This window comes from Podarcis erhardii (assembly GCF_964252035.2).
Source record: "Podarcis erhardii genome assembly, chromosome: 3".
Lineage (NCBI taxonomy): Eukaryota > Metazoa > Chordata > Lepidosauria > Squamata > Lacertidae > Podarcis > Podarcis erhardii.
In genome coordinates, this window is record NC_138507.1 from 72,926,270 (window position 1) to 72,945,546 (window position 19,277).

The 19,277-nt window shown below is 39.2% G+C and overlaps 1 protein-coding gene across 8 annotated transcripts in view; it reads right to left on the reverse strand.

Annotated features, from left to right (window-relative positions):
- The window catches only part of PDE10A (phosphodiesterase 10A), a 188,185-nt gene that overhangs the window by 11,954 nt on the left and 156,954 nt on the right, over positions 1–19,277 (reverse strand). For 4 of the 8 annotated variants that reach the window (XM_081855164.1, XM_081855170.1, XM_081855165.1 and 1 more), the window contains 9 exons: positions 17,766–17,845; positions 16,018–16,069; positions 11,612–11,754; positions 10,273–10,365; positions 9,242–9,428; positions 8,674–8,816; positions 6,423–6,506; positions 4,146–4,250; positions 2,661–2,811 (listed from right to left, as the gene is read on the reverse strand). In XM_081855164.1, coding sequence (XP_081711290.1) covers positions 2,661–2,811; positions 4,146–4,250; positions 6,423–6,506; positions 8,674–8,816; positions 9,242–9,428; positions 10,273–10,365; positions 11,612–11,754; positions 16,018–16,069; positions 17,766–17,845 — 1,038 coding nt within the window. The remainder of the gene's footprint in view (positions 1–2,660; positions 2,812–4,145; positions 4,251–6,422; positions 6,507–8,673; positions 8,817–9,241; positions 9,429–10,272; positions 10,366–11,611; positions 11,755–16,017; positions 16,070–17,765; positions 17,846–19,277) is intronic. The other 4 variants (XM_081855168.1, XM_081855171.1, XM_081855166.1 and 1 more) reach the window with 3 other exon arrangements.

The window sequence follows — 19,277 nt, forward strand, 5'->3', positions numbered from 1 at the left end:
AAATTTAGGAAATCATACACTGGCAAAAATGACTTCAGTATTAGTCCTTAATGCTAGTTAGGTTTTTCTGCTCGCTTTCAAACTTGATGTTTTGCAAATGTAAGTAACCATTCTTGAGCAAAGCAACTCTAAAGCAAAATTCCAGGAGGAAACCGCTGATTTAAAACTTTGAAAAGAAGTTCAGCTCTAACATGTGGCCTAAAGAGAGAAGGTTTTTTCCCACAGATGTTATTTTACCTATGTAAGGAAGTGTGTACTATCAATAGTGCTTTGTGAATGATCACTGTAATAATTTTACCTAAATTTAAGATTCAGTGTAATTCCCATGGCTTATATTTATTGAATTTTATTTCCCTCTGACCTCACTGGTTTGTTTGCTTTTCTCAGTGCCAAAGGTGGCTAACCTGTGGTCCTCCAGATGTCACCAAACTACAGCTCCCATCATCCCTGACCATTAGCTGAGGCTGACAGAAGTTGTAGTTCAGCACCTTCTGGGACGCGGAGCAGAAGTTAGCTACCCCTGCCCTACCCCTATGTGTATATGCTTGCCCACACTGAATAATGCTTCATGCATCTGTATATGTGGATTATAGTCTACAAAAGGCCATGCCACAATATATATTTTTAATCTTTAAAGTGCCACAAGATTCTTTTTTGTTTTTATATATTCCTATATAGATAATAAATCACACGATAACTACAACGGAGGCATTTTCATGTATGCTGTATGTACTGTTTACTAGAGCAAACTGCACGTCACCTGTGTGCAAATATTCAGCTACTCTGTTCCAGACACCTGACATCCGCCTTAATAGATTATAAGTCCTTTAGGCAGAGAGCGTGTCACTGCTACGTTCTGTACAGTGCCTTAAATAGTACTTGCATTGATTTTTCAACATTCAGCTATTTTTCCAAAACAACAGAAGAGAACCTTTCTATATCTGCCATGAATTTTACAAACATTTAGTGGGTCAGAGCACCCGCATATATTGTATCAGGCTGTGGTCAATACTGTGTGATGCAGAGGAAACAAATAATAGTATGGGGCGCCACAAAAATGCAGCACAGAGCTGACCGGCTTTGCTGAATTCCCCATCTCCACTGGGAGGAGTCCCCAAGCCACCGGGACCCAACTAAGATATCAATTGAAAACTGAACTGTTAACTAGATAATTGCTACGAGAGAGGAAGAAAACTGCTTGGAAAGGGACAGACTCTCCTTTGGACTCAGGCACAACCAAAGTGTGAGCCTCAGGGTTCAGAAGCTTGTTCATAGGAGCAGGATACGCAAAATGAGAACAGCAAGCCTTTCCATACTCCAATGGGCAGAATATCTGGTTGCACCATTCCTACTATTTTTACATTTAAATGCTTTCTGGTCTTGCCACTGTACAGTTGTCTCTCTCTCTTCCCCCACCTTTCCCTGTCCTTCCTGATGTGGGAGGGAGACAGAGGTGGTGGAAAGAGAATCTAGAGAAAGAGTAGGCTAAGGGTCATCATGTACTGCATGGCGTTTAGAACAGAAAACCCTGCTGTCCCGGCAGAAGCAGAATGAGGACTGGGTGGTGATCTCTCACTGATCATAGCTATTATAGGAATAAAGCTAAGCCCAGCCTCTGGACACCAATGGGTGATGTTATCCTTCACAGAAGAATACTTAAGTTCCTTCTGGCCACCTTCTAATTTTGGGACGATTCCAGAGAGAGGGTTATGCACTTTTTAGTTACTAGCAACTTCCAAGGATTTCTACTACTTATTTTAATTCATTTTCACAATGAGTCTAATTACCATGTTCTAAAATGAAGTTTTATGTTCTAAAATAAAGTTTTCTAAAATAAAGGTCAGTGTACAGTAAGCCCGCTACTTACACGGGGGTTCTATTCCAGGGATCGTGGTTAAAGCCAAAATCGTGTGTAGTCAAAACCCATTGGGTTCAAGGATGGGTAGGATTGCCAAAATCATTTCCCCTGGGAAACTGCCCCCTTTAATTTTTGCCTTGTGTGTAAAGCTGAATGCGCACAAATTAAATGTGCATAAGTTGCAGTCTTACTATAGTACAATCTGTATGGAGATGTCCAAAGGCTGTGTGTTAACCAGATGTCCTTTGTTATCCAAAGTTGTACCCCAGAGGTAGCCAATGCAACATCCTCCTGATCTGCCTTAGCTAGTAATGATCAGGGATTATGGGAGTTGCAGTCTGGCAATATCAGGAAGGCACCAGGTTAGCTAACCCTGCTGTGGCCTTTTGGGTTTTCTCAAACTATTTCTGATTTTATGTATCACTATTATACCTAGCTATATCTAAGTAAGGCCAATGTCCTGGGCTTTTTAAAATAGTGCAGACATTCCTTATTTCAAACCAGCAATGTTCTTTTTCTGAACCACACCATGTCCTGCCTTCATGCTCTGTTTGCAATTGTATACAGAATTCAAGATGCAGATGTACAGTTGATTAAGGCTGCAATACTATACACATTTGCCTGGCCCTTAGTTACATTGAACTCAGTGGGATATAGTGTATAGTATTGCACTATAAATGAAAAAAATTATTAAATTTAAAATCCCTTTCCATGCTGAATATAATTTTACACTGATCCAAACATGAAATTACACGTCGTGTCTGAGATATGAATGTTGATACTGGAAAAAATCTAAACTTACTTCTACGTCTGTGAAAAGCCTGTAGTTATTCTTAAGAACAGCATACATGCAATGCGCAACTGTAACTGCATGCTTCCAGTTGTGATAGGGCACACGGCGGTAATTCTTCTTTACAGACAGTGTGAATCGACATAGTTTTTCTAGTTCAAAACTTTTAAAAAAATAGAATGGTGAGATAAAGCAAGTGAAAGAAAAAAACGTAAGTTATTTTAACCAAACAGAATAAAAAGAGATTTTACACTAAACTTTATGTAATGCTCCACTGATAATGTTGCAAAAATTAGCAGAAGCATTTTAGTTTATTTTAATTCTCCTCAAAATTACTGGCCTTATTTACTTAAAATCTATTGCAAATGCAAAACCAGAGCTTATAATGATATAAGAAAAAATCTATTCAGCAAGAAGTTATGCTTTTCCATGCAAGCTCAGAAGTTCCTCTCTTCTCTCTGCCCTAACAGCCACAGTAAATAAATCTGTATACTGCAGAGAAATAATACATTTTCACGTCCACCCCCCCCAAAAAATAAAAATAAAGTAATAATAAGTTAGCTAACTGAAGGCCACTGAAAGTTTTCCAGCTCTTCAAAACATTCTGGTTAAAGAATGCCATTGGCTTTTACAGGGAATGAAGAATGTTGGTCAAACAACGTCTAGCCTACAATTCCACACACAAGTTGAGTTCACATCTAAATGGAGGCCAAGCTGAAAAGAGGAAAGCAGATGCACCTCTGCTTGGATATCAAATGTAGGTTCCCTTCAGTGTCTTAGTACAGAAATACCACTAAAGAAACTGATTATACTCTCATTCCTTCCTCAGTTCTCACTGCTTTCTTCTGCTGCTGCTGGTCCTCTACAGTGACAGGTCCATTTCTACTACTGCCTCATATCCTGGTAGGGAAGACACAGGCTTCAAGCAGCACTCCTGACCCCTTTACTTTGTCAACCTTACTCGCTGGAAGTGTATATGTGAATGTTTTGTTAACATTTTGCCCTGGGTGCAGAATTGCAGTACAAATTTCCACTTCCGAGAGAAATTGTTTACAATGTAATAATGCAGCTCCAGAGCACACGTGTTGAAGCTGACACACATACAAAGAAGGGCAAGATTTCACTTATTCCCTGCAGAGTTCTTGGGATGCACTTCCCAACGCACAGAAGGTGGGACAGCTTCTGCACATGCAGAGTTGCATGTCCACATCAGAGTCCCACAGAGCTTCCAACTATGACCCTGGAACATGAGCTAAAAAAAAATCTGCAAGTAATTTCTCAGCAGCCTACTGCATTTATTTATTTATTTATTTATTTAGTTATTATTTTGAGAAAAACACACATCTAGTGGTTCAAGAGCACCACTGCTAATGCCGCCTGTACATTCAAGTTAAGTTATAACAGTTTGGCTCATATTGCAAATCATATGTACATATCCCCTGCACCCCCACACTCCACCTGTTCAAAGTTGGTGTCTAGGCTAAAAGCTCTAATTACCCTTCCTCCAAAACATCAGATTCCACATAAAGGCTCAAGGCTGACAGCAAAACACTGGAATCTTCTTTTTTCAACCTGTCTTCCTTTCTGACTGCATTTCTGTGCCTGCATGTGCAAAATGGGGCAGACTTACAAGGCAGGAAAGAGAACTACCTTGCCTCTATGGTTACAATACATCTGACTAAGACATTTTAAAATTCAAAACTGAAAAAATCTGCTTTAAGAGCATTAAAACAGTGCCACTATCTATGGCTTACACCTCAACCATATGCATGTTTATTGAAGCCCCACTGGTGTCAGGGGTACTTACTTCTAAGAAGGCATGCTTGTGATCGCAAGCCGAGTCACTATTTAAAGAAACAACCACACTGAGTTGTACCTTTAAATTCATCTACTCAAATTACAGGGCCTTCTGACAATAATCGCAACCTGTACCAGGATTCATGAAAAAATGCACAATGTCGTAATATACAGGTTGATTAACTGATGCATTGAAAAAAAATGCCTGCATTGAAAAAGGCACAACTTTCCATGCAGGCTTTATGAAAACTTGTAAGTGAAAGGTGAACTTTTATACGTTTATAAAGTGGACTATTTCCAGTGGTGGATTTGCCCTACTAGTAAGTGCTTCCAATTGCCCAAATTATAGTACATGGTTTTTCACCAACTCCCCGCTACATACGTAAGTACCCTGCTCCCTCCAGAAAAACTGTTAAAGAGGTCCAAGGAAAACTTTTAATATGGCATTGGCCTGATTCAAACATCATCCTAAAGCATACCATGGGTTGAGTTCCAGGGAGGAGATTGTGGCATCTTCATTCTCTCCTGATAATTTTGCAGCTACACTGCATTAAGCCATGGCTTGGCTTAGCATGCCATTCCAAGCTCGGCTCCTGATTTAGCTCTCTCCAGTCTAACTACACACTTGAACTAAGCCAAGCCATGGTTTGTCTTAGTGTGGCATGCGAACCAGGCCATTATCTGTAGGTCCAATTCTTCCGAGAACTTGTGATATACTTGTGATACAAGACAGGCTGAAGTTGTAAAATATAAATAATCAAAAGTGAAGCTAGAAATACAGGTAAATATTATACTGCTTGCAGAATGTTTAGCCTAACATCAGAAACTTCTGATAACATTATTCAAGGTAGAAGTATTCCAAAAATATAACAGGATATCCAACTCATAATAAGCTCCCTTTCCCACCTAACTGCTGCATCCAATGCCAGAAACATGACTGACACATTCCGAGGGAAATGCAGCCCCAAACTCAGAAGCATAAACATGATTTTCCATTATAAAAACAATTCTGGGTTGAACCTACAATTGCCACTCCATTGTCTTTTCAGTTCTCTCAGGGAATCAAGATGGAACAGAGGCTCTCTACTGAAGGATGGATGTACCAGAGAGGATTTTACCTTTCTTCCACCAGCTACCATGTTGCTCTGGAGGGCCCTCTCCCCTTCCAGATGTGCTTTGCAGGGCGTTGCAGAGGGAAGGGGGAATCAGAGAATATGGCCTCCCCACTCCCTTCCTCCAGTGTGAGTAGAATTCCGTGTGAGTATATTTATTTTGGTTTAAAATATAACCAGGTGCGTGCATATCTGTGTGTGTGCGCACACACACACACACACAGGATACAACACAAAACATAATGAAATTAAGACTATAAATACTTTTCATGGGAGGGGGAAGAACTGAACAAGATATGACAACTCTCCCAGTCAAAAGCTCTGCAGGGCTCTGAGGCACACATGGAGATCTACACAAGCCAAAACTGCCCCTTTCACTTTAGTCTTCTAGAGATTTAAATAAGGAAACAGCCCTTGATCACACTTAGAGATGTGAAGGCTCTAGGGGAATAAATAAATAAAACTTGCAGGGGGTGGGGTGGATCTATTTATTTTCTGTAAATTCTTGAGAAATTTCAAAAAGCTTTTTTGGCAAATATTTTATGTTGTAAGTAAATGCTATCAAAGGCAAAGCTCCCCCCCAAAAAAAAAAACTGTTTTAGCTGCACTTTACTACCTCAAAATTGTTTCTAATAATGTTGTAATAACCCAATTTGCTGTATGAGGCAATTACTATTTCTGTATAGTATAGACATGTACAGATCTCAAATCCTCTTTCCTGCTTCAGTATTTTCAAATACAGTATTTTACATAATCCTATATCCTACACAGCCAGATCATTTCACGGTAATCAAATAATACATTTACTATATAAAAACCAGTGTGAATAGTTGTAAAATTAAAGGTTAAAAAAATGAATTCATACCAGCCTGACCCACAAGCCTGATGGATCATATAGATAAAGATGGATGCCCAGAAATCTTCATAAGGAGTGATATCAAAGTGGAATCTGTTATGAAGGAAATTTACAGTTAAGAGAACCAAAGACTCTTGGATGTACATTATGCTTATTATTTCAGATAAAAGCTTTCTGCACCAGAATCTCTTCTGTTGAACATTAACTTCAAAATCAAAAAGTGCTGATTTATTCTCACTAGCTTCTGGTATAATAATTCAAGGCTCTATCCTTTTTAAGACAGTGCCTGACATCACTTAACAAACAGCTTTCTGAGTGGTTTCCCATAAAAAGCAGGGATGGGCTCCTTTTGCTCACTTCAGGCTTTGTTCAATACGAATATGTGAGCCTTGAAATGGGCTAAAGGAGCCCAGGGTGGCATGAATGACTGTGTGCTGTTTCTGGGGAGTGCTTATCATGGCGGTGGCAGGCTTCCCTCCCCCTTTTTAAAATAGGTTCAAAATATTTGCAGCAGTAGTAGTGGAGATCTAGTTGCTGTAACAGCCATAGTTCCACTTCTGCTGCTTTGCTGCCAAAACTGCCACTATAAGCAGTGGCTTTAAACCTTTAAAAAAAAAAACAAAAGAGGATTAAGCCTTGCCACCCCTATGTACGGTAAGTCCCCTCCTCTCAAATTATTGAGGGGGAGTGTTGAATCTTGGCAGTTGAAATGACACTAGAATGACTCTTCTCAGTTCTCTACCTGCAAATGAGGTGTGGAATTATGGGTAGATTTTGCCTCAGGCCTGGTAGAAGACAGAATTAACTTGAGAACTCTTGGCAGCTGAGTTAAGAATGACAGGCAGTTGCTGTATTTGCTGGGTCGTGCTGCGGTTTATGACTTTCATTTCTTTAATTTCTCAGCAGTTTGTGTGGTCCCCTCCTTCTCTGCCATCCTTATAAAGGATACAGGCATTTTTTGTGTCAATCATTTATGAATTTTACTAGAGGATGCCATTTGTGTCCAAGTGAATGCCTGGGAGTTTTGTTACCTGAGGTATTCATTATTAAAATGTTTGATAGGCATTTTGTTGTTAATTTCCCTTGAATACAGTCTTATGGTCTTACATATAATTGACACAATAAAGTATAATGTAAGTTACACTGGTTCAATTTCATTTGAAGGGTGGGGTCAAGATCTATTTAACACGCAAGTTCTTTCCTGCAGGTTTTGCAGTTCTCAACTGGGTTTACCACTGCACCAGCTGCCAGAACTTTGATGCTGTACTACCTAGACCAAGAAGAGCCCATTAGGGAGTACCCTGAGAAAGAATATTCACAAGGAAAAATAGGTCTCAAGTTTCTGGAAAAAATACTATGATTGTTAGATGTAACAGATAAGCCTTTGGGTACATGAATGTTTAATTAGAATAATGAAAGGAAATGATAATGTTGCTGATAATGGATTTTTGATTATGACAAATTTGTATGCTACCTGAGTGGTAGTGAATATTCTAAAACGAAATAATGCAATCCAAACATTTAAAAATCCACTTTATCATGTTACTTAAAGTTATATTCTTCTGAAGTCAATATTCATAATCTCATGTTGAGGCTCATAACGACAGAACTCCTAGTTGTTTTATTATCAATTAGCCCTGCCTCATAGCTGAATGCAGCAGGTGTTTTATTTCCCTGTCACTGACTTCAGTAAAATACTTGGGTGCATTGGAAACACAGTATTGCACAGCAGATACACTAGATCTGAAAGTAACCGCTCTGTTTATATAAATGATTAATGAAGCATGGCCACCATGACAACCACAGGATTGTCCCAGAGTGTTTCAGACCCTATACCCATGTGAGGTCATACACTTCATTGGGTGTTCTCTGCTGGCCATAATAATGTGAGGTTGATGGTGTTATCCACAGAACCTTTCTCATCAACTCCCTGGTCAGGTGTAGACCTAAACTGCTGCCAATGGGGGATTTCCTCCCAATGCATATACTAGCTTCAGATTTTCCTCATTATTATAAGCAGGGGGCAGAAAGGGGTGAATTCATTAACCTTCCACACCTACTCAAATCCAGTTAATCATCAACCTCCCCTCCTTACGCTGATGCTATTTGTATTTTGAAAAACCTGAATATTCATTGAAAAGATGCATTTGCCATGTCTAGTGTGGCTCTTTGATAATCGCAACAGCAACAGCTGCTAAGCTGCCAGTGTTCATGGGGAATACCCTACTTCTGTATCAAAAAGATCACATTAAAAACATACAGTTCTACTTCTTTGCAGAGTTGTGGTGGGAGTCTGCAGTCCATGAGGTTTTTCCATTCTTCTGCTGTACAAACACTGTGATAGGAAAGCTTCTCCATAGTAACACGGTAGATACACTCTGAATGGCGAACTTTGTGGTACATCTAAATAAAGCATTTTATTATATAAGATATGGCTGTTTGCACAGAGTCTAAACTTTCTTTCTCAAGCCAAATACTTAGATCTGTGTCTAGCTTCACAGAGGTGATATTTCTGAGGGATAATTAGGAATAATTTTAAAAGAGAATAAATTGATATGGTCCCTATCATGTGAATTTGAAGACTTTTTTAAAAAATTAAACAAAGCTGTAAATGATAGAATCAGCTTAATCGTAACCATTTTATTAACAATCAAATCTTAATCCCAGAACTTTAAAACTGAATCAGTTTAATCTTTGACACCTCCCTTAACAATCAAATTAGTACAACTGACTTTGCTATACAAATCTAAAATGAATAATAAAAATTTATAAAATTAAATAATTTCATTTTTTTGTGCACTTGGCTATCTTTGTGGAACAAAACTTACATTAGCACAGTGTAAGGCTAAAGCACAAAAGACTGCAAACATTTTAAAGTTGTTCTCATCAGTTTTAGAGAAGGCACATCCACTTAGTTTGTTCACCATCTGCACAACGCCTATTACACTTCCTCGGCTCACAATAGGCATGCATAAAATATTCCTGGTGGTGTAGCCTGTGTAGAGATCTACCTCCCTGAAGGAAAAAAGGAAAAGGGTGGACATTCACTTTCTTAACATGACATCATCTAACAATAATGTTCAAAGCCATTTCATGTGCGTTATCTAGTTGTAATCCTTACAACAAGCCTGTAATGTTAATATTATCATCTCCATGTTGCAAATACAGGATAAAGTAATTTCGTTGTCCCTGAGAGGGGGCAATGACAATAAAGATATTATTATTATTATTATTATTATTATTATTATTATTATTATTATTATTATTATAGGCTAGAAGAACCTGGTAAATTCATAACACATGTGAGGCTGAAGCCAGGAACTTTCTGATAGATAAATAATTATCTGATAAATAATTTAGCCACCATTCCCAACAAGCATTCCGGCCAATTCAAACCTCCATATGCAAGGGATGCCAAGTGTGCATGAAGTGCTAGTTGGAGTTAATAGTGGACGGTATGGTAGGGCAGAGGGGATGCACTCTCCCTGATGGAGCAGGTATGTAGTTTGGGGGTGCTCCTCGATCCAGCTCTATCAATGGAGGTGCAGGTCTCTTTGGTGGGTAAGAGTGAATGTCTTTAACCAGCTTTCACCAGTAAGAGAGGTATGGCCATTCCTGAATCAGGACAGATAGAGCACAATTGACAATGGACAGGTAACCTGGGACTGCTGAAATCTGTTCTGTGTGCGGCTACCCTTGAGGTTGGTCTGGAAGTTGAAGCTGGTGCAGAATACATCAGCTAGGTTGCTTTGGGGAGCAAACTACTGCCAGCACAACACCTTAGCTGCAGGACTTGCAGGGGCTGCCACTCTGCTAACCAGCCAAGTTCTTTCGGGTGGTAAACATATCAAATTCCTACCTGTTAAAACGTGGATCTGCATAGGCATCAGGAATGTTGAGAATTTCACCTGTTCTTGCTACCTGACCAGCTATTCCTTTTTCAATAGAAAATCTGCATGGGACATAAAGAGATATGCACATCTTAAAACAATAGGCTTATAAGGAAAATGACATTTGAGCAGCTAAATTTCTCTTCCCGTTATTGGCATCCGTCTTGTCTCAAGAGACAATGGAGTGCGCCTCTGGGGGTGAGGTCAAACTGCTGCATTAGCAGCACTGGAGTGACCTCTCCAGGGCACAAGCCTGGCAGTGTGTATGGAGGTCCTGGGTTACCAAGACGACAAGACCCCACTCTCAGCCTCACTGATGTGGTCCAAGAAAAGCAGAGCAATAGGTAGGGACTGCACTCTGGATTTGTGTAGCCTTTTTCATAGCCTTTTCATCTCCCAAAGGTATATCGCAAGGCAGTGGAGGTTTAGGACCAGAGTTTTCCTTCTAGATAGGCTACTTTCCCAGGTACTTTCTCAGTGGCCCCAACTGCCCCTGATTTCCCTCTACAACACATACACAAACTACTTTCTTGACAACAGGACCACTCAAGTCCCTATCTCACCCAGGGTTTCAGACCCATCAGCTACCCTCATCTGGTTTAGCTGGCCAGTCAAAGCTGTTCCAGGGGTGTGGCCACTGTCACATGATGACAGCTTCAAGGAGCTACAGGTGAGAGCTGAGTGCAGGGTAGGGACCAAAGGTGGGCAAACTACCCCAGAAGGAGCACAATGTGTCCCCTTCTAGAGGTACTACCCTAACACTCCATACATCCTTCTCTAAAGAGTTAATTCAGCACTGGATATCATCTCCTAAACAGGGACCAAAATACATGGCTAAAGCCATTTCCTGGGAAAGTGGATTGCCTCTTAACTTTCAGGTGGATAGCAGCCACAAAACATAGCTACAACACAGTTAACATCTAGCTATAATTAGGCCTAATCCCTAATTATACTGCAGAAGAGCAGCGAAGGAGACTGACTTTTGGTGAAGAAGAAAAACTTGAGCTACTCTGGATTTGTGTGACTGCACAAGTTGGCATAGGCCAAAGCGCAGGAATTCACCACAGAAGAATTTCCTCTCCTCTCCTCGTTGGTAGGTGGTCACTCAAAACTCATGATGACATTATAGCATCAGAGATGTTGTTCTGATGGCACTGCAGTTGCCACCTGCAGAAGAACTACCTCTGGAGAGGCAAATCCTCATGAGAATATCCGTGTGGCAAAAATTGTTAAAAATATCTGTAAATATACACAGAAATGGAACAGATTAATATTGGCATGTAAGAATAGTCAACTCACTAGTCTTACCTTATTTCTTTGGTCTTCTTGAAGACAGGTTTTCCATCATGTTCCTCCCCAATATCAAATAAATCTGAATATAATTCATTGTTCTTGTGATCTACCTGGAAAAGTGCACAGCGATCTGCATTCACCAAATTTTTTGCATATATCTACAGATAAAGGACAAAACTAAAATTAATCACAGTGGGCTTAGACAAAGTCTGTATTATATTTCACAAGTTAGTTAACTATACTTTAATAAACCCTATAAAAATGCATAGTTGTTGCTACTTTAATTATAAAGTTAAGTAATTTGTAAGTCATATTTCTTTTCGTACATTGATTGTAATAATTTATCTCTACTCATGAAAATAGCCTGATGCTTCACTGTATTGTCATTGATGTCTGCTATTAAAAAAAATCCTTTATGCAAGCCTATCCAGATATGAAATTTTGATTTTACTTAAATAATCATAATTTATTGTGTCTACTTGCTTTTAAAGTCTGTTGAATTTTCCTATAAATACTTTATATTATTTTATGGAAACCACTTAAGAATTATTACCATTAAGTGATATATAAATATTGTTATATAAAAATAATTAAAATATATTTATTTCTTCTTCTGACAATAGAGGTCGAGTAACTCCTTCCTTAAGCACCCCCTGGGATATTCGAGTTTGTGGAGAATGGGAAAGGAAGGTTCCAAGAGGAAAAGATAGGTGCTTTAGGAAGCACAAAACAAATTTAAAAATCTGGGATGAATTTAGAGGTAAATAAAGACTCTTCTATAGTTTATTTGTGGAGAACAAAACTGGTACATTTTCCAGAAGCTTGAACTACTCAAAAGTAGCAGTTATGGGTCTGTATGATATCCTAGCTTCTGGTCATTTTAGTCTGCTTTATTAGAAAGCTTTATTTATTTTTTAAAGGTTTTTTCCCTATTACATTTAGGCAGCTTATTTGGACAAAAGCGCAGGAAAGTTCTAACATTACTATCAAGAGAATAGTAAATATATTGGGTTCAATATGGAGAACAATTTCTGTGAACAGATGGAGTGCATATCAAGCAAAGGCTTTCTTTCATGGAATTTGGGGGAGGCATTTTTTGTTGATTCTTCTTCACACTTCTATGCCACTTCCCATGCTATTCTGAAGGGATTCCTATCTCCCCACAGAAGACTGGGGGGAGAGCACAAGGAGCTGTTTGCAGTGTGGGGTGGGGGGATTGGTGAAAATTGTCTCTTCCTTCAGGAAGCAGCAGGTTTCCATGAGCAGAACTTTGCTTACAGATCTTTTGATTCAGGCCACTGTGTCATGAACCTGAGTATACTTTTAGGCTACTCAGTTATGAGTGTCAATTTGAAGAGCATAAGAGTATTTTTTCAGAGAGAAATACTATCTAACTATATATCTCATCTCCAGATTTTGTAGTACTAGTGAATTATGCCATTGTTTCCCCAAGTAATATATAAAACACAAGTCAGAAAGCAGATCCTCAGGGAAGGTCTATGTTGAAAGTGAGTTTTTATGCCTAACTGCTGTTTCTCTGCCTTTATTTATTTAAAACTGTTTTGGGCCACTTTCGTATTAATTCCTGTCCAAAACAGTTTACAAAAAAGTACAACAATCAAAAGAAGCATCAAAACAATGAATAAATAGGAGAACAAGGAAAATGCTGTGTATCCATTCAATTAGATAAAACCAGAACAGCAGCAAAAGATTTCATAAAGGCAGTCAAAATATCAGTGGCCACTAACTAAAACCCATGGTTTTGCTTTGTCTTCTGAATAGTAATAATGTTGGTGCCTTCCTTTCCTGAAGAGGAAGGACATTCCACTACTAGGGGACCATCACTAAAAAGACCCTCTTTCCAGTCACAAGCACCGGGACACACCGTTCCCATGGGACATTGTGTCTCAAATTACAAAAGGAACGCCACTAGGCTGCTGAGGGCAGCCAAGCCACCGCGTGAAGCGGCAACAAAGCATTTTTTCTGAAAAAAAAAGAAAAAGAAAAAACCCTCGGGCACCTTGTCTTTAAAAGGTAGGCCTACCCCAACCAAAAGTTCTTATAATTCTCCCACCCCCTGAAAGCCACTGAATATGCCTGGCCCCACTTTCACAGCACATTAACGGTTCTGCGAAAATAAGATACATGGCCAAGCCTTAGAAGGAATAGAACTGAGTTTCCTCAGTGTATGCTGTTGGCACTTCACTCCAAAACTTTGGACAACCTCACCTAGCAATTTCATGAAGATGTTAAAACAGCTCAGGGGCCAAGACGGGAACTCTCTGGAACACCATGGGATAACTGGGGAAATGGCACAGAGGAAAAATGTTGAACTGCTCCTCTCCCCCAACTCTACTGCTTCAAGAAAAGTTATAAACCCTGCTAGGTGCAATTCAATATAAAAAGCGTAAGCCATTCCAGTCACGGATCTCCCATGTAATGTGCAGGCTTCGTACAATTCAACTACGATAGAATATTTTGTTTGGATGAAGGCGCACACAGTCCTGGCAGAGAGGTGAGGCTAAGATATATTTCCTTTCCTCTCCTCCCTTGGAGCCATAGAGTAGCCAACAGCAATTAGTGAGTTGCTGCTGAAGATTAAGTTTCTAATGGCTCTTAGCTGAGGACCTCACTTTGCAAAAATTCTAGAACTGCAGCTCAAGTCTATGTTTACCCAGTTGTGAGTTCTCAAGTGCACACAGGGTTGCCGTACCAGACAAATCTGCTCAAATGACTTGTGAACCAGTTTTCTTCCCTATCTTCTCTAAAGGAATGGATTTCCACCTTGTTTCTAACTTACACTTATAGCTACTCAGTGAGGCAACACAGCTGTGCTCCACGTATAGCGTCCCTTCAAAATAAATGACTTATTTCCGTGACAAACAACAAAACCTAAAATAACTATGGATTGCTGAGATTTAGCATATTAAGATGAAATAATCATTAATAAAGCCTTCCGATTAAAAAAAGAAAAATTGATTTTTCAAGGAACTACTGTTAATGACTTGGTGCATTGTGGTAGCTGCCATGGACAGAACTATATCACTCAATATGACAAATAAACACACACTAAACTGAGCCAACATGTTATCAATCTGATTTATGCCCCTTTATCTCATCCACAAACACTATTTTCCACCCGTCACTGTTGCCATAACAAATCACTAATGCCTTCTGGAGCATCTGAGGTTGACATCCTGAGCTGTATGAGGCTGGTGACTTGCATGACCTAAGGCCTCCGACATGACAATGTGGTGTTTTTGACATTAGCAGCCTGGAAGGGGGTGGGGTGCTACGTGCAATCTGAAACAAGCTGTAGGCATGAACACTCAGTTTTCAGTAAGGTATTCCCTAAGGATTGGCTCCTTGACTTGTGGTTTTAAAATATTACCTTGGAAAAACATACCCAGGCTGGCCAGGGCTTTTCATGGGCAATGCCTCTGGTGCAGGGATGTGGCAGTGACAATTTTCTCCACACCTGCTATTGAAAACTCAGAGCCTATGAGAAGAAATGTGGCATGCCCAGAGCAGATGATAGACTACATTCAGAGTTTTGACAGAACACAGAATGCTCTACACAAAAACCTTTCAAAATGAAACCAAGTTTTCCTCCTGATGCTAGTAGCATTTGGGTGGCAGAGGGAGAATTTTCGTGGGGATTGTGGCGGAGAACTAGAGTTAACACCCCTCCCCACAGTCTGCACCTATTTACTATTTTTAAAAGATCCCTGCAACTATAAGTTATGTATTAAGCACCATAAGTAATTTGGCACTGAGAATGTGAGCTATAAAGTTTACCAAAGCTCTTTAAGTGGCATTTGACAAGCCACCAGATCAGTTCACACTTAACATAAAGCCAAACCATGGCAGAGCATAAAGGTGCAGGCTCCTGGAGAGGAGATTGTGGCTGCTTTGCTCTTCCTCTTGTCCTCCTGCTACTGGAAGCTAAGCCATAGTTTGGCTTGGTGCAGTGTATGAACCCCTGGTGGTTCGTAGTTTGTCTCTGCCAGACAAACCATGAGCCTAGGTTCAGGTAACACACCAAGCCAAACCATGGTTTAGCTCACAGCAGCAGTAGGACTGGAGCAAGCCATCTGCAACCTCCTTCCCAGGAACCTGCATGTTCACACAATCATGCTAAACAACTGTCAATTAGCACCAAGATTGCTTGCTTCACATTCTCTTGGAGATCTCACTATGTAAAGGCAGTAAAAAAATATCAATTAGCAAATCAAATTATTTTATGATAGCACTACACAAATTTTTAAATAATTTATATATAATTCTTCTAAAAAGTAATACTTTGAACATGCACTGATTTGAAACAGACAAACAATCAGGCACAGTATATAAACCAGATTTCAAAGAGGAAGACTTGAAAAGTAAGATGTAATGTTGACATTAGAGAAAAGATACATTACCATGATATTTTCAAGTAGAGCATCTATTGCCACAATGTTATCAAAATAGGTTCTGCAGGATAATAGGTGAAGTTCTTATTAATAACATCATTTATAGATTTCACTACCACAATGACCCATGCTGGTTTTCATTTACTGATAAAACAATAGGTTATCATCTATTTATGAAACCATACCACATAAATCTTCTCCCTGCATAGGCTTGTATGCATTGCTCATCTTGCTCGACTGTGCCCTATGTGCACCTTCAAGGACCACATATGGCAACTGAAGCTTTACTGGTAGATTCTAAAATGGATTGGATCCATGCACACAGAACTAACAGAAAACTTGATTTGTCATCTTTGGCAGTGCTATAGAATTGGCCGGTGCTGACAAAGCCAAACAACCCACCATCTGTTTGCTCTACATGGGGGTTCTTATCTATCACATATGTATCCTATTCTTCCTCCGAGAAGCTCACAGCAGCAAAAATGTTGCCCCTACAACAATCCTATGATGTAAACTAAAAGATAAGGAGGTAACTAAGTGAACAGGGAATTGAACCCAGATCACTCTTGCCTAAGCTGCAAATTCCAACTTCTGTACCAGACTAGATGGGGGATCCTTCAATTAAGCAAAGGTTCAGAGCAGATATATAATCATACAATCCAGTAGATAAGATGATAGTCAAACATATGTGATTCTTTTTAACATTTCACCCATATAAGCTACACTTGACCAAGCTATCCATCTTCTTTCATCTTGCTAAAGAAACTGATTCAGCTGCCTTCAGCAATTTCCATGTGCTGGGCTTATTATAACATATTTTTTCCCAAATTACACCACCTCTAAATGACTTTTTTTTAGTACAATAATATAGGCAATGTTTATTTCATTTTTAATATCCTCTTCCTCTTTGCACTGGCAGCAGGACACTGACAGCAGGCTTCTCTATACCTGGTTCTGTGAGCACACCAGCAAATATTCCCTCCTAAAACCAGGTGCAGCATGACTGGAAAAACAAGCTGACCTTGCTTCCACAAGCTACTACAGCAGCTCTCTCTCCCTGATTAATATATAGTAGCTGTCCCAGGTACCCAAAGTCACTAACAGATAAGCACCAGATGTATTAACAAAAGATGCTTTAAATGTTCCACATTCTCAAGCATCACTGGCCATTAGAATTCAATATTTCCAAGAGGCAGATATTATTCCAAAAATTGTGTACCTTTTTGTGTGACATTCAGACTGATAAGAAAGAAGAAATGTAAGACAGTGTTTCTGTCTGGGTAAGAACTGTTATCATTTAACATCCATTCCTAAACCTTGTAGAAAACATCCTGAGGTCAAAGCTGAATGCATTCATTTGCTTTCCACAAGAGTAACATAGTGCACAAAATCATTCTTATGAAGAATTTATATTTTCCTGCTGTTTATGTACAATTTATTTATTTATTGCTAAGACTTTTGCAGATAGATGCACTCCGTTACTGAAACCAGGATAAATAATAAGTTAGAATTAATGTTTCTTCTGCCATAGTTTACACGTAGTCATATGCATGCCTACTCAGAAGTAAGTTCCACTGAGTTCAATGGGACTTACTTCCATGTAAGTGTGCATAAGATTTTAGTGCTTATCTTTCTATACCAGCTGGTAATATACTAAGGGCAGTAACAAGACATGACATTTGCTAACTACCTTCCATGATTCTCCATCACACATATTTCATGCAACTAACTGAGAATGAGTTGTAAGTGTGACTTACTTTGAAACGTCAAGCAGGAAGTCATTCAATTCAGTCTGCTTAGCGAGGCCCTTCGATACCTGACCAGAACATTTGAAATACTATTGCTTATATAAGCAAAAGGTTACATTCAAAAGTATGGAGTATATATGCTATCTAAAATTAGATATATATACACATACATATACACATCTTTAGCTTTAGATTTATTGTGTTTACAGATATGCTAACTTGGATTTATTGTATTTTTCTAATTGTCTAAAATGGCAGCTCTTACACTGTGAGCCTGAAGACTTTACTGTTTGTGCCCTCCTCTGCATATAAACTCTGAATGCAGAAACCTAGGATACTAGCTCACAGTCAGTTCTACTAACCTGCTCAGACAGGTAAAGTGTTCAATTTTCTGCCTAAGAAAGATTGTCTTTCCCCCCATTTACTCATCTTATATAAGCAACATCTAAGACAAACAATAACTGAGGTAAATAAGCTATATTATTTTCTACCAAATCCTTTGGCTGAGTAGTATGTACATGTTCTGGGTTCTTAAAAGAAAGAGGCAGACTCAGGCCTACATCACTTACCACCATTGCCAAGTTCATGGTAGCTCTCTCAGATTTGGTTAGATTTAAAAAAACTGAGTTTGGAAGATTTTATAAAAAATAATAATATACTAAACTGGTGGAAGTAGCTGGGAAGAAAAGTGAGTTACAGAAGTTTTCATGGTGCAGGCAAAGGATTTTGATTGTCCCTAAGAGGAAAGCACTTGTGAGGGTTAAGAACCCTTTGGGTTTTAAAATCTCGCTGATTCCGTGGCAGAGAGCTAAGTTCATGACTAAGCAAAGACTAGGTGTGGGGAAACAATAGCATGACCTGCCAAATCTCCCCATTTAGTTTGTGCAGCCATTCTGGAGAAGCCATACCTATCTGCCCTGCATCTGAAATCATATATGACATCAGGTGTGAGGCTGGTATGGGCAGTGCTTAAAGGGACAAACAGGAACTTAAAGTGAGTTTCCGGTTTTTCCTTTGCTGGTGCAAGGCACACTTCCACTTGCCCATCAACCAATGTGCAGTGGGAGAGCAGCTTGCTCAACGGAATCTGTTTTGTTCTTCCAACACTGCTCTTTGAACCTCTGAAAGCCAGAGGTTCAAAGAGCAGCATGGGGCTGCTTGAAAGTCCTTTGCAAACAGTCTGCCCTGCTCTTTAAACTTGGGTAATTCCATGACAATGTCAACTTACAGACCTATCTTTCATTTTCATATGTAGTTAACATGTTCTAAATCATTTTAAAAATAGTTTTCCAAAATTTCATCATCTGACAACAGTTTTTCAAAATGGCATTTTACATGTGAGTAAAACAACCAGAAACATGACATGCAAGATGACTCAGAATTTCTCTTGTTTTTTTTCCTAATATTCAGTTAAAGACCTCTCCAAGAAAATAGACAATAGGTTAATGACCTTTTTATTGTACTGACAGTTTTGCTTTCTCATTCTCTTCTCAACTGAGAAGAAACTTCATGCACTGAATA